Source organism: Lasioglossum baleicum, chromosome 5, assembly GCF_051020765.1.
Source record: "Lasioglossum baleicum chromosome 5, iyLasBale1, whole genome shotgun sequence".
In the NCBI taxonomy this organism is placed as follows: domain Eukaryota; kingdom Metazoa; phylum Arthropoda; class Insecta; order Hymenoptera; family Halictidae; genus Lasioglossum; species Lasioglossum baleicum.
Genome location: NC_134933.1, coordinates 4,552,107 through 4,567,143, shown reverse-complemented (window position 1 = coordinate 4,567,143; position 15,037 = coordinate 4,552,107). Strand labels below are relative to the sequence as shown.

Below are 15,037 nucleotides of genomic sequence, written 5' to 3'. Positions count from 1 at the left end.
GACGAGATCGAGACACTCCCGGGCAGCCCGATGCACTCGGGTAGCTGGAAACGCGCTCGAGCCGAAAATTATAAATTAAGTTTCTTTTCCCTTCTACGACACATTTTTTTTGCACGAAGACGTTTCAACCCTCTACACCTACCGAACCTTAAAAGTAACTGGTAAATGTTTCTTTGTATGAAAATGATGAGATTGATTTTATTTAGACTTTATGCAGCTCTCCTATTGTAATATGTTAATGTATTAGCTCGTTCGGAAAGTCATTTCGTTTTCTCCTTTGCTGAAGAAATAACATTCAATTTGATTTCTATTTCTTGCAATCGATGTAGTCAATTTCTACTTTGCAGAAAGATTCGCAGTCTAGTAATGACAAACGGAAGCATTGCCATCCCTACACGATAAACGAAATTACTTTCCGAACGACCTGATAGTATGTAGTATGTAATTTAAATAAAAATATTAATTTTGTCAGTAAAAAGAAAGACTGCTGCTGCTACACATTTGTATAATAGACATTTACGTTAGCGACATCTACCACATAGCACGTCCTACATTAATGCGACCTGGCGCGACCGTGTTGCCCTCTTACGGCGAGGCAAAATCGAGCCCCGTTCTCCGTGCAGTGGCGCGGCAGCAGGGATCCAAAACGCGACATAGCTGCGGCGCAGTACAGCTGCAGAACGGTGCAGTTGGTTGTCTGGGTAGATACACCGGTTTTATAAATCATCTTTATTTGTCGAGGTCACAATAAAAGTGTAATATAGTTCCATAAATTTATTATCATTATGCAAGTATAGCCACTCATCTATATACATACATACGTTCGCTACAATAGAACAATTGTTTAATTTATGTTCAGCCACAGAGTAGGCTGTGGTTCAGCAGGAGACCCCACTCTTCCCATCTTAATTTTGCTAAATATAATCCATCAAAATCGATAATTTGAATCTTACTAAACTTGAATATTACTAAATGGATCGTTTTATTTATTACGTTTGCAGTAAAACAATCGACAATAAGCTTATATTATGATTAATCATAATCTATCAATTGATAATTACATTTCTTTCAAATGTACGTATATTCTTGAAAATGACCGTCAATAAAGTATATTGGCCTTTTAAGAGAAAAGATCATTGTAACGCAGCTAATGTATTTGAAACGCGAGGCGCATATAACGTAACTAATCTGTAGGCAAGCTAATCAATACTCATCCATATAGTAGCATAAATCGTTCTAGTTCTCCTGCATATTTCGCAAACATCGTGCGTCCTAGTTTGTGAAATAAATTTCACGATTTCGTAAACGATAGCATTTCATTGCAAACGCAGGAATTCTTAAAATATTATTTTTATGTTTGGGCTACTGTAAAAAGAAGCAGTATAGATTATATAGTTTCAAGGACTTCTTTATAAACGTAATCGTATTTGCCGGACATATTCCGTCGGTCTGCCGTCAGATGGCTATCCGTGTTTTCCCTGTTGCATACGTCAGTGACACAGTGACGACAGTGATGGTCAGTGAACATCAGTGAACATACGCGTGGCGTGGCGTTGAGAGAAGTTAGTGACTGTTAGTGACTAATGGTGACTCATATATCTGCGTTCGGCAGCTAATTTCTAAAGACGATGCTGCAAAAAAGTGACTCGAACGAATAACTACGGGTTGTTCGAATGAAATTTAACGAAGACAAGAGCGTCTAATGCCTGTGGCGTCCAAAGATGATGTCTCTACAGCATGACATTGCCTGTTGCATTTCTGTTTTATTTATTTGCAACCTTGTCAAAGCCGACCAATACTACCAGGTACACAATCATTTTATGGCTATAGAATTTATATGTTCACCGTAGCTTAAAGTAAAAAGCATATAGCAATTGATCGATCATTCTCCTCACAGAACAAGGCATTCCAATTACCTAACAGGCAGTTTGGTTTCAATGACAATACTGACAATACTGACACAAGTGATAGAGACAAGGGATCATTGGCATCGCAAACAGATTTAATATCTAACACAGGACATGTCTCCGAAAGTGGTACAGATTCTGTTCCAGACTCCTTGGATGGATTAGACAAAAGTAAATATAATATTGTGTTCTGCATAATGATATGCACATATTACATATTGCTATAACAGCAGTCTAAAATGTAGGAACATATGTATATGTTCAGCAACTCTGTTACAAAGCGATAACTCTGGTTCTATCGATGATACAAGACAATGCTTTCTCACAGCTCATGGAACAAATTATTTGATCCAAGGAGCATACATTATGTAAATTCTATTTTTTTATAAGGCCATACTTTTTGTAGTCATATTTTTCAAGATTTACATGTTTAGTATAATCCATCTAAATCTCAAGAAATGTGACTGAAAAAAAATGATATGCATAATAATATCTGTTCTTTGAAACCAAACAATTTGTCCCACGAGCATTTACTCATATTATTAATCAGTCACTGAGACACTCTGTATATATATGAATATATTTGAATTCTTTTAATCTACAGATATAGTATGGGATCCCTATTGGGCAAACGATTTAAAATTTGGACAAATATCTGCAGTATCGATAGACCCAACCGGCAACATAGGGGTGTTTCATAGAGGTTCGCACATCTGGGGTGCCGATACATTCAATATGTACAATAAGTACATTCCGAATGATGGTGCAATTCCAGTAAATACTATAGTCCTTCTGGATAAGTCTGGGAAAAAGTTACTAGAATGGGGTAGAAATATGTTTTATTTGCCGCACGGCTTAACGATTGATTCGTACGGAAACTATTGGGTTACTGATGTCGCTTTACATCAGGTATTTAAATTTGATGCCGAAGACATATCAGTGATGAAGGTGGAACAGTTGAGGAAAAGGCAGTACAACTTGGAAAGCAAGTTTCGTAATACTCGTAATGCTAACAACATGTTGCAAAATTATTCTCCCAAACCGTCTTTGGTTCTTGGAGAAATGTTACATCCTGGTAACGATGACAAACATTTTTGCAAACCGACAGCAGTTGCTGTACAGAGTAATGGTGACTTTTTCGTCAGTGATGGTTACTGCAACTCTAGAATTATTAAGTTCAATTCGAAAGGAGAGAAAATTCTGCAGTGGGGTCGGTCTTGGGGAGGAGCAGGTATTTTTTTACTTGTAAGATGCAGGGCTGATCAGTAAGAACTATTATTTAACAGTGAATCAATAATTTGTTAAAGATTTTTTCCAAATTTATGCACACCGACCAGAGAGAGAGAGAGAGAGAGAGCTTCTTTTCACCTTGGAAAAATTCAAGACCTTGCAACTTGTGAAAACATATAAAAAAATCAAATTACATCTGCCCAGTAAGGCCAGTAGGAAATGAATTATTTTAGATGATAGTTCTTATCAAAGTATCCTGTTTGATTAGAAGATAATACAGATTACGATGATACATCAAAGAAATGTCTTAATTTGTAGGAAGTATGTCTAGGCTAGCTCCGCCACCGAATGCATTCTTGGTGCCACATGCATTGGCTCTTGCCAGCGAGCACAACTTAATATTTGTCGCTGACAGAGAAAACGGTAGAGTGTTATCGTTCTCTGCAAACAATGGGACCTTCCAAAAAGAATATAGACATCCCACAATCGGTACAAAGATTTACAGTGTAGCGTATGCTAAAGAGAAACTTTATTTGATCAACGGTCGTGCTTCAAATTACGAAGTGCATGTAAAAGGATTTGTCGTTGATATACATACTGGAGAATTGCTGTCTCAGTTTGGCCCAAGGAACTACATGGATATGCCACATGACATAGCTGTTACCGAGGATGGGTCTGAGATATATGTAGTGGAATTAAATATACACACAATGTATAAATTTTCGCAAGGTAAATATGTGCTTATCTACTGCACTATTTTTCAATGGTACAAGGACCATTCACAGGATTCATAGAAAACTGCGTAGACTCGTTGAATTCGATCGAATTTAAGTTTGGGACCTGAACATTATGAGTACGTTTCTTCCACAGATATAAATGCATCTGTGCAAACTGGAAAGTCAGTGATAACGACGAAACCTCGTCACGAACCGGCACCTTTAATGGACAGTAACGCTAACAATCCTTCCATTGGAGGTACTACAACAGCAACATTAGTCTTATCCCTTGTTACAGCAGCAGTCATTTTTATTGCCCTCTGTGTAGCAATTGCTGCAGTTGTAGCAAGATGTCAGAAAAGAGGTAGATTGTTTCAGTATGATGAATCTGCTGTCGAATTCTCAAAACTAGTCGAATAAGAGTATTGATTTGACTAATTTTGGGTTGTTAACTAATAGTTGTGCACGCATGTCGATTAGTTTAGTCGGAACCAAGCGTTTTTTCGGTAGTGACCTCGGACAGTAGTCAATTTTCTTGATCTATCGTGTGCTATTTAGCAAAGCATAATTTTCCTATCGATGGCTGCTAAGAGACGGAAGGACGAGCGACGTTCACAGGCCGTTTTGAATAGTCTCCTCCGAAAATGTCGAGCTTTACGCTGTAAAATAATTGATAGGCTTTTGTACTGGCTTTGCATGTGTCTCATGCACTACCAATGCTATTTTTATCGTTTTAGTAAGTAATTATTTATTTTTCAACCGAGTGATTTTTGAGAATGTTTATGCAAAGACTACTTTTAGAACAGTGCCAGTACAAGAGGATTGTGATCCTTATTTTTGATTGCATTTATGATTTCTCGCGAAGGTAACTTCTTACGAACACATATCGTAAGTCGACAATCCACCTATACATATCGTTTTACGTCCATTCAGACAAGTAGAATACATAGTTGGTAATCTATATGTACCTATTGTGTAAATATTCTTTAAAACCCCTGTGATCGCACAAGAGCGTAAACGTATACTTTATTTATAATTTTATTACCATACTTGTATATCAAACGACAGTAGTATCGCGGAGCGCGTCTTCCTTGAGATTTTTTTACGGTATTTCTCGCGAGTACTTGGTTCGCAGAACATTGCATCTTTCTGTTCTACCTCGAGTATATGACCGTTTGTTTATTTTACATGTGCATCTCTTGTAAAAGCAAATATATACGTGTTCTCATTTCAACGATGTATACGGTTATTGTCCTGCGTATTATCCTATTCACATAGCTGTCAACCAGCCATGTAAGTATATATTCGATTATGAAAGATACATATGTACAATACATTGCACGCTGCTTAGAACTCTACCAAGCCTCGATCGCAAATTTGAAGCTAGTGTTAACGCAATTGCTACTTCGTGCGAGTATACCGACACACATGAACTCCGTGTTTTGGTATCGCACGAATTTTTCTAATTCCGTTTGTTTTCGCAAACAGGATGTTTGTTGATTATGCGGAAAAGAATGCACTGGGAAGCGGAGAGGCGGGAAATCTTTAAACTGTCGAGCCTCTTGGAAGGCAGAAGAGGCAAGGGTTTCAAGATATTCGAGAAACGACCGAATCCGCGAGACTTTAGTAAATTGAACACGGAACCGGAAACCTCAGAGGACGAACACCCAGAGAACAGCCTCATGAGGGTCATTTAATGCGAGCGAACGGTCAACTGTTAACAAATTTGAAACATTACACGTTCAGTTCACTTACCGTTTCACTTGCCCCCTGTGCGTGCAGGTTCAAATTTCGGACAACACTATGCTGCACAACCATATATTTCGAATGGGAGATTCACCTGCGCAGGATGTGTAAAAATTATGTGTGAAAGCAAACGAATGATTCTGCGTCATTTTGTTTTTGGGAACAGTTCGATTGCTGCAAATCGTTGTTTGCACTTCTCATCCTCGCGGTAAGTAGATTTCCATTGACCGAAAATGTTTATAAACGTGCACCGATACGACGGTCTTTACACATAATTTTAATGCGCCCTGTATACATCAAACACCTCACAACTTGTTGCCTTCTTAAGCGTCGCTTGTTCAGTTATGTGTACGTGATTACTTCAATTAGATCGAGTCAATCTATTTGTACAACTTTATAATGATTGAACGAAAAGCACTGACGTTGCCGGTTCCGTTAAGAATCTGATCATTGTGACACTGGTTCGTACAACTTGATTCGCTCCGATATTTTACAGAAAATATTCCTATCGTACGTTTAAAGTGTTTCAAACTGAAGAAGTATTAACATATTTTCCTCGCTGTTGTGAGGAGAGATATGTGCACTACGATATATAAATATATAAATATATGTGTATTTTAAAATAACATTCGAGATCGAGACGCACTTGCGAATAGTATTTTTGAGAAACTGCCACTATTTTCGTGTTGTAGTTTTTCCAACGATAACGACACGGGTTTAGTGAAAAGAATGTTTTATCCTCGGCTGGATTCGAATACTCGGAATTTGAATGTTTTTGGAATTGGGAGAGATTATTTTATTGATTCCAGCGAGAAAAACACAAGGTAGCCATCTTATTTATTGTATTAGGTAAGACTGTAAAATCAATGTAACGACTGTACGTTCGAAACTTACGAGATGTAACTCCAAAGATAATATTTCTCTCGAAATACTATTAACTTACCTGATAATAATGGCCTTGCAAAACGATATTTGGAAAGTGACCAAACATGTGCTATACATACATACTATCTGTCAATATCTGACTAGAAATTCTATTATTCGATTATATATTGTAAAACTATAACATATCTCTTTAAAGATATAAGAAGAAAACCTATTGAGTCTACGTTTCAACCGAAAACAAAACAATGCAACTGTCTGTTGTATTATTGTATACTCGTCGTTACTGTTCTAAGCTTTAAGGACTGGCATACTTCGAATGTGTTCCACAAAGACAGTATTTTAAATAGTACCTGAAGAGAAACTTCCAAGTTGAAACTTGTTTCAGTTCCTCCATTAAGTTTCGTAGTTTAATTCTGCCTTTCGACGGTGTAATCTAGTCCGTAAATGAAAGTACTTAAGTTAGTCGTTCGAATACGTTTTCCCTGTATACATATATTACTATGAACATGATACTTGTACCCGTGAACATGGAAATGTATATATATTCAAATAAAAACTGTGTGTTTGTACACCATCGTCGTCGGCGTTCAGTCAAGTCGAGTCGAGCAACGCAACGGTCGGCGGAGACGTTTGGCTTTTTGATAATGATTTATTTTACACACTTAGTTGTCCTCTATACACAACTATACAACGATAAAAATTAAAATTCTTCTATTTATCACTAATTAAGGTCGTCGACGATAATGATCTGTGTTAGAGATGCGATAAAAGTCAGTCCATTCTTTCGCGACACATTCTGCCAAGTACATTCACCAGTTATCGCAAACGCACGGGCCTAAACAGAACGTACGCGCAGAAAAACGCGTTCAGATCGTGTACGAAAAATTTCGCGCAACTATTAATTCGTTTGCCAACAACCGCGACAATACGGCAGAGGTTCGGTGTTGAGAGTTGGCGTTCATCCACGCACGCAGATGATAAATAAATAATTATTATCCTTCGCGCATTCAACCGGAAATATGGCGCAATTTTCGAGTGACACCTTATCGCAGTGTCCAATCTTATGTCAAACATTGTGACGCGACATCACTTATTATAAAAAATAATGCAAACATAGCTTGATGAAAGTAAGCCGGCAGGAGCACGCGCGGAGGAGCTGCGATTAACTGTGCTATCTTATGTTTTACTGTCTCCACTCTTTCCACATTAGTATCATATCAAAAAAATTGAAGACAGTTCCTAAACAACTTCGAGCATTTATTGATCAAATCAAAATTGTTCTTAACAGACACTCGAATAAATATCTCGAGAACCGAATTTACGACTTGGATTGAATAGTTCTTATCGCAATATAGTACCATTCGCTGCGCCCTTAAATCACACTTCAAGGGAAAACTGTATTTCGAATGGAAGAACTACATGTTTCTTTGCTTCTTTAACTCGTTGACTGTAATTGAAACCGGAACAGTAAAAATTTACCATATCGATTGCTACTGTACCCCTTTTAGATCCATCAAATCGTAATTAAACTCGGTTTGCTACTGAATTCGTGCTACCAAATACCGTCAGGCTCCTCCTCGCCTACTTCGTTTGCTTAGTAAAAATGTGTAGCCCTGCTGGAGAATATAGAGCGCGGGAAAGAACGGTAAACGAGGAGAATGTAATTCGAGTCAGTCCAAGTACAAATCGTTTCATCCTGAACACAAGTCGCACCAGCAGGATGAAGTTCTGTGAAATCTATCGTCTCCTCACACGGCGCGGCGTCTACACCATACTTTCCGTTTGTACATTAAAAATCGTATACGTTTCGTAATAATACACTGACAACTGCATATCGTTAATCCCATAGTTTTATCACTAACTTTTACCTAAGACTATCGTAAATTCGTAACTAGATTAATCGATCGTCGCTGATCACTGCTACCGGTTACCGCTTATGGTTCCCTTGCAATATCGTACGCGCAGCTCGTCGCTGTTCAATTCGCACACAGAAAAACTGTGTGCATGTGTACCAGCGGGGCCCAAAATATCACAATGTCCAAGTATACTTCGCGTTAGTTCGTTCGTTCGTCCGTAATTGGGGGGAATATTCTCGCTTACGATATTCAATTTCTTCGTTAATGTTAGACGTGTACGTATCTCTATTTACAAAACTTACGTCTCGGTGTACAACAACGGAACAATCTATATTTATAGCGTCCTATACGGGGGGTTACTTGGGAATGCAATATACGGAGGTGCTAACTTGCGCTTCAATTACACAAAGTACTGGTTTCCTTCTTCCATGCAAGACCCGATGGCGCACGCACTGCTTTCCTCGAGGCAAGCGAAACTTCTTTAACACTAGAATTACCAGCGTAGTCGAAACGATCCATTTCAAATTTCTGATTCTACAATCTGTACGATGATTCTATAATCAGCGATGACGTGAACGTGCATCTGTAGAAATTTATACGATACGCCGATTGAATCGAAGGTATTGATACAGCAAACGAGGTTAAATTCAAATTAGGATATGTATTCTTTTATTAACAAAAATTTCAAGAAGAATGCTTCGCCAACATTTACATACACAACGCTACCTTCAATTCTTTGGAAATGGCATGCCCCTCTCGCAAATAATACACTGTACAATAAAAATTCATTGAATTTCTTTAAGTGGATTTTTATCGAATTCAGTCATTTTTATCGCTCGATATTTCTAGTGTTAATCTTCAACACCGGTCAACACCGGGTCAGTCTTGACCCATCACACACGTTTCGCGATACAAAATATTATCTAACGACGTCCATAATACGCAGAAGAAAGTAACGTTCTAAAAAAATGTTCAAAATCGACGCTCCTTGCTACACTGAAAACATGGGTCGCAATTGACCCGGAATCGGTTCGACGAGAGTTCGTTAAATTTCGCTTCGTTCCGCGAGAATCGAGCCAGTCCGTGCTCGAAGTACAAAGCCGAACAAAGAAAGATTAGCTTCTTTTCGTTGCAAGAGACTGTGCTGAATCGACATTCGCAGATTTCGATAAAACTTCGATAGAAAGCGATTTCTAAAAAATATTCGACCGAAGGGCTGGTTGCAGCCCTGAAAATTAGGACTAGTAGCAACCACATTCAATTTGGAAACTTTTAGAGCAGCAAGGACTGTGTATATTTGAAGAAGGAATCCAACTAAGCAGATCTTAGAACTTTCCAATGTTTACCACTGAAATATAAATAATAAATAAATAATAATTACATTAGCTCTAACCGTCTCCAAGGTACATTTGATGTTTCACGTGTCAAATATTTCTCCAAGAGCTAGTTTTCCGCGAAGCACCAGGAAAGTTTGCGAACGTCATTCCGGCGTGTTCTCTCGTTCGTGGTTAAACTTATGCAACTCGTTATTTATAGTTATTAAAGCTTAATGTGATCGTTGAACAGTGATTAGTCCGTCTGAACGAGGATCGAATACAGTTAAGATCGGCGTGCAGAAAACCGTGAGAGCGCGGTTTCCCTTTGGCTCTCGTGTAAATAGAGTTGTTGAAGAAAACAATGAAAAACTGAATCGCGTGGTTCTCCGAAAGAAGCGGGCGGTTACGGATTGTGTACGTTTCGCACACGTTACTGAATGGCCGAGATCAAAGGAATCGGCCGTTTTCGTCGTATGCAAAACTTAATAATATTAATCGTAATCTATAATATATCTGTGTACGCCAAATTTCCCTATATTTACATACGTAATACTATAATAACTTCTCGTATACTTTTCGTTACACCGTGAATGCGATGCATGAATTTTACTCAAGTAAAGTCGTCGACCGTCGTGTCTCCTTATGGTTGTGATGACAAATGAAACAATCGTGAAAAATCTCAAACTATCTCCACAATTTAAGTACTTGTTCCGATGTGTGTGCGTATGTGTATGTGGATAAAGCAACGTTACTCCTACGAATGAAAATCTTCGGTTAATACGTCGCGAGTACACGAGTTGCGGGAAACTGTTCGATTGGTATCGATCTTAGGATGTGATGTGTGAGCGTATGAATGAACCATTACACCTTTTCAACGTTGCACAGCTTCTGGCGACAAGAATCGTTCGTCTTTCCCACAGATTCGTCTTCTTCGATCGAAATCATCACTGCGTCGCAGCGTGTCGTCGTCAGAACCGTTCCCTTCGCTACTGAATTCGAGGAAGTTGCAAGGTTTCGTTAGAATCGCAAAAGAAACGAGAAAATTTCGTTGTTACCGGCTTCGATCCTGAACTACCAACGACATGCTACAGTTTCTCCGAGTTACCGCGACTGTTTGTCCTTTAAATAGAAACCAGACTATCTTCGTACGCACAGTCGGTTGATGTAACGGTAAAATTCAATTCTCAGTGTGGTTCCTCTTCTCCTTTCGTCTTTGTAACATTGTAACAGACAGTTGAACAAAATTCTGTGTCGCGATGCTGTTCATGGTTGAAATCGGCTAAGCTGCTGGTCACCGGCGTATGAATGAGGGCGCCATCCCCTTGGTCACTCGCATCCTGCACGTTGACCGCTCAGAGCCCCTGTCCACGGGAGGAGCAGCGTTCTCTCTTCCGGTGTGCGTCACGACCAAACTTATCGCAGAGTTAATTTACCAGCGTAAAATCGAAGCACCTCAGTAAACGGAACTGTACTCTAGATCGTGGGCGTATTGCGGTGGTCCTGCAGGCGGCGGTGGCAGCGGTTGTGGACTGTACTGTTGCGACGCGTCCGAGGCGCGACGCCTCAGCGCCGCGATACTGTGGGCGCCTCTCCAATCCGGCACCTCCGTCGAGCTCACTTCGGCGGCCACGCAGGAAAGACCACCGCCGCCACCGCCGCCTCCGCTGCCGGAAGTCGTCCCGGGCGAACCCTGGCCGCAGTTCAAGGACGAGCCAAGCCCGCCACCCTGACCGCCGCCCACACTCGAACCTTCCGGGGAGCCTCGGGACGATGACACGTGAACACCCCCTGCAAACAGAAACGTTGTCGATTAGCATTTCATGTCACTAGATCTCCTTGCGTTGTCGTTCGACTCTGCGGTCTCTTCTCAACCCTTCACCTTAGCAATACATGACTCAGTCATAAACCGTCACGTAAAAATCTAAGGGGGAAGGAATCCCCGAACCCATACTTCTTTTTATATATTTATCATGAAGAAAAAAAAGTAATGATATTTGATCCCCTCAGGGTTTCAAATCCATTCACCACTCCTCCCCTCCTTCCACTCTCATTATCGCCTAATTTCAACATAATTTTCAGCGGGACCTACTGTTTATTACGGTGGGTTCCGAACCACCTTTATTTATCACGAAGAAAATTGTTCTTTTTTGCGGTAGGTTTTATAATGTACGTTTTTCCATTGAATTTCTTCATTCTACAAGAATTTACTGAACGTAGTCTGTTTGGAAGTCATCCACAGTCTAAAAGAAATGAGAACAATAGTCGAATGCTGAACCACCAGTTAGGGCTAGAGGGTTGTTTATTTGCAAACAATTCGCTACGCAAACACCGGCCGCACAGGGCCCGGAAGAGTGGATTCTGAAGACGTTCCACGCTATCGTTGATCCAACATTGTTCATACTGTGCGTCGAATAGTCAGGCACGGAATCCCTTCGGCGGGACAGGTAGCGAAAGGGCAATTTACAGCTGCGATACCGCAGGTGCGCCTCGGACCGTTTCCTTTCTTCGCAGGAGATATTAATACGGTAGGCTCACAAAGTGCGTGGGGTGCGCGCTGCTACCGGGTGTCGTAAAGTCGTTTCCGCTTCTCCGTGCGCCACGTTGGTGGCCCCGCCGTGAAACAACGGGGAAAAGGGATCTTTTTATGACGGCATCGCGGCGAAAGCACAAGTTTGCGGAGGACTATGACCGCTCCTTTTAGCTAGCTACACCGAACAATGGAATAGATAATGGCGCCGACGAGTCTGATTCCGCGGCATTTCCTTGCCTGTCAATTTCGCTAGAAAATCTTCGCGATTTACAATCCGTTTACCAAATGTTTCTACTAGTCGTCGTAAAAATTTGAGGAAAGTCGCGGATCCAGGATTCGGTTTTCGCTACGTGCGAATTTATTCAGCGTTTGGCACGAGGATTGATAAAGTTTAGTGGCACGCACATTTTTATGGGCACAATGAAACTCTTGTATCTGAGGATCAAGTTATACCCACTATTTTATAAACTAGTGGCGGAAACTGTGAATTTGCATTAGATGCTTTATTTTGTAGAGATAATTCGTGAAACATAAAGAAGCCGTTCGATGGGGGTTGCGAGCTGAAATAGTTTGGGAGACCATGTTCTATAGTGTCTCGTAAAGCGGGAAGAGAGTCCAGAGAGCAAGTCTAGTTTCTGAGATCAGCTGTATTCCCGTTTCGAGGGCGTTTCGTCGCGCGCGTACCGAAAATCGGGCATTTTTCGGGCCCCGGTTAATTCACACCTCATAGAGGTCTGTTTGCCCGGCGTTGGTGGACGAGGATAAACAAAATAGAATTCCGTAATCGACTTGAAGACCGGCAGACCACGGTCGCGCTACCGTTCGATGCTAATCATCATCGGAAACCGAAAAATAAGGCGCTGCTCTAAAAGGTGTTTGTCGTAGGTATTACCGGACAAGTAAAAGCGGATAACTGACTACGGTGTCAGCCTGGTCTGGGTATATTGGCGTCCACCTTAAACCGAGACCACACGAACACCGTGCGGACGGTAAATCGCGGCTGTGGAACAGCGATTTTTTTCTTTTCGACTGACGCTACCTGCCCCGCGGCGATAATACGTGATAATTGACACCTTGTACGTGTTACGTGTGTAAACATGTAAGTGTTCGCGTTTCAGACACGTCCGTGTTCGCGCGGACATTGTGAAACTGTGCTACACCCAAAGGCAGTTTCGCCATTAGCCTGAACCCCTAACTGTTCGCCTGAACACCGTCCGACTCTGGTTCAATGCGTTCCTCGATCGAATCGATGTTCTAACAGCGGTCAAACAGGATCTGTCAGGTTCAAATACAATGGACGTGTACGCGTCGAATGATTAAAAGAGAAAATGTCTGGAGACTTTCCGCACGGCGAGAAAATTCGGAGTTTTTCGAAGAATTTTCCATCTATCCAGACCCCGTTTCCTTTCGTCACCGATATCGCTTTTTCATTATCCATCAGACGCCCGAAAAAAACCGCCATTATAAATAAGCATTCCGACAAGCGGCGAAACAGCTGAAATTTTAGAGGGAATGGGGAAAAAAGTAGATCTTAGGAGTTGTTGACCTCGGGAAAGCGACGGTGCCGGATTAATCCATTTCTACGTGTCAATATGCATTTATCGGTAGCAGCATTCGATATGATGTTTTTAGGTCATACATAATACCGGGCAGCGTCGGAGCTCGCGGTTTTCCCTTCATTCGGGAAACAATTACGCGGGTACGGAGGTCCGGCGCACGGCGGGAAGAACTTTATGAAATTGGACCGCTCGAAATGGATATTTCTCTAATCAATTATCGATGGTTCGATTACGCGTTTCCTTCGAGACACGGTTTTTCTTTTCGGAGGTCGGATCAACGAACTCCGCCGTCTCCGAAACCTGTACACTTTTTTTTGTACGGTTTCTCCTCTTCGGGTAATTTCACGCTAATACACGAAAAGCTGATGGACGCGTCTCTCGTGTTTCTTATTCTCTACCAACGCGACGGGTTCGCGACTGTGTTCCTCGGAGAAGGTTTCCACTGTAGCCATTCATGGCTCTTCGAGGTTGGAACGAGCAAGAGAGGTCTGAGCGAAGCGAACGCGGCGAACAGAATTTCGTGAGACAAAGAATTTCACACACGCCTCATCGTCGGACACCGTCGAAGGTACAAGGTCCCCCGGATAAGGTGAAGCGTAACTCAACCAAGACAGGTTGCATCGGGATGTTATGGTAAACATACAGCGAAAGATCTCGCACCTAGGTGCGAGACCAGGCACGGTGTTTGCCTGCGTAAACAGACGAGAGGACGGAGTTTATGTTTCTGTCTCAAATTCCTTGCATGCAGGCGCATAACCCCTTCAAGCGATAATGCACCGTAACGTTTAACGACTTCGTCAAAGAGGCACCGGTTCTTCGATACTGTTTGCATGTCGTCTTCTTCAGGGGGGCCACGGTCCAAAAGTTTGGCAAGACGATTATCGAACCGCCTATAAGCGTCTGCGTTTCTGCGCCGCGTTAATACCTCGTCTCCGACGGGAATAGAAAATCTTCCTCTCCTAAAGATCCGTTTCGAGGCTGACTCGCGGTCCGAATCACGGTCAAACCCTGCGTAGTTCGATAGCCATCGTGCGGAGCGAAAAAATATTTTCTCCGGAATCGAGACCCCCTCACACGGGAGAAATCGTGGTTCGGTGCCCTAATCACAAGATCAAAATCCCAAGGTTGTGTAATGATGCCTTCGAGTTGTGTATCGAGCAATGATACATTCTCAAAAAATCGATATGTTCACTAAATTTTCAAATAATCGAAAACTTTGAGCATCATTACACTGCTTTAGGATTTGGTCCTGTCGTCAAGTTACCAAAGCAGGCAAAGCACAACTTCTCCCA

General features: G+C 41.4%; 2 protein-coding genes across 6 annotated transcripts in view; one reads left to right on the top strand and one right to left on the bottom strand.

Moving 5' to 3' along the window:
- Positions 1-572: 572 nt before the first annotated feature.
- On the top strand, positions 573-7,058 carry LOC143208604 (peptidyl-alpha-hydroxyglycine alpha-amidating lyase 1). Of its 5 annotated transcripts, none has more exons than XM_076423133.1 (8): positions 573-701; positions 1,495-1,805; positions 1,898-2,078; positions 2,512-3,138; positions 3,215-3,340; positions 3,456-3,866; positions 4,008-4,217; positions 5,342-7,058. In XM_076423133.1, the coding sequence occupies exons 2-8, from the start codon at positions 1,722-1,724 to the stop codon at positions 5,548-5,550; spliced, it is 1,848 nt and encodes a 615-aa protein (XP_076279248.1). In that variant the 5' UTR covers positions 573-701; positions 1,495-1,721; the 3' UTR covers positions 5,551-7,058. The 5 variants fall into 5 exon arrangements, with proteins under 5 accessions (XP_076279248.1, XP_076279246.1, XP_076279249.1 ...); XM_076423131.1 differs by having other exon boundaries at positions 627-701; positions 1,376-1,805; XM_076423132.1 differs by having other exon boundaries at positions 642-755.
- Otp (orthopedia homeobox) overlaps positions 6,480-15,037 on the bottom strand; it is a 35,675-nt gene continuing 27,117 nt past the window's right edge. Inside the window, exon 6 of the mRNA XM_076423136.1 lies at positions 6,480-11,444. Coding sequence (XP_076279251.1) covers positions 11,110-11,444 — 335 coding nt within the window. The 3' untranslated portion in view covers positions 6,480-11,109. The remainder of the gene's footprint in view (positions 11,445-15,037) is intronic.

Bases quoted from the DNA above. Each gene is read 5' to 3' on its own strand.
- LOC143208604 (XM_076423133.1), top strand. From the start codon at position 1,722: ATGATGTCTCTACAGCATGACATTGCCTGTTGCATTTCTGTTTTATTT. The intron at 3,341-3,455 runs GTAAGGCCAGTA...CTTAATTTGTAG, and splicing joins AATCAAATTACATCTGCCCA to GAAGTATGTCTAGGCTAGCT. The intron at 3,867-4,007 runs GTAAATATGTGC...TTTCTTCCACAG, and splicing joins AATGTATAAATTTTCGCAAG to ATATAAATGCATCTGTGCAA.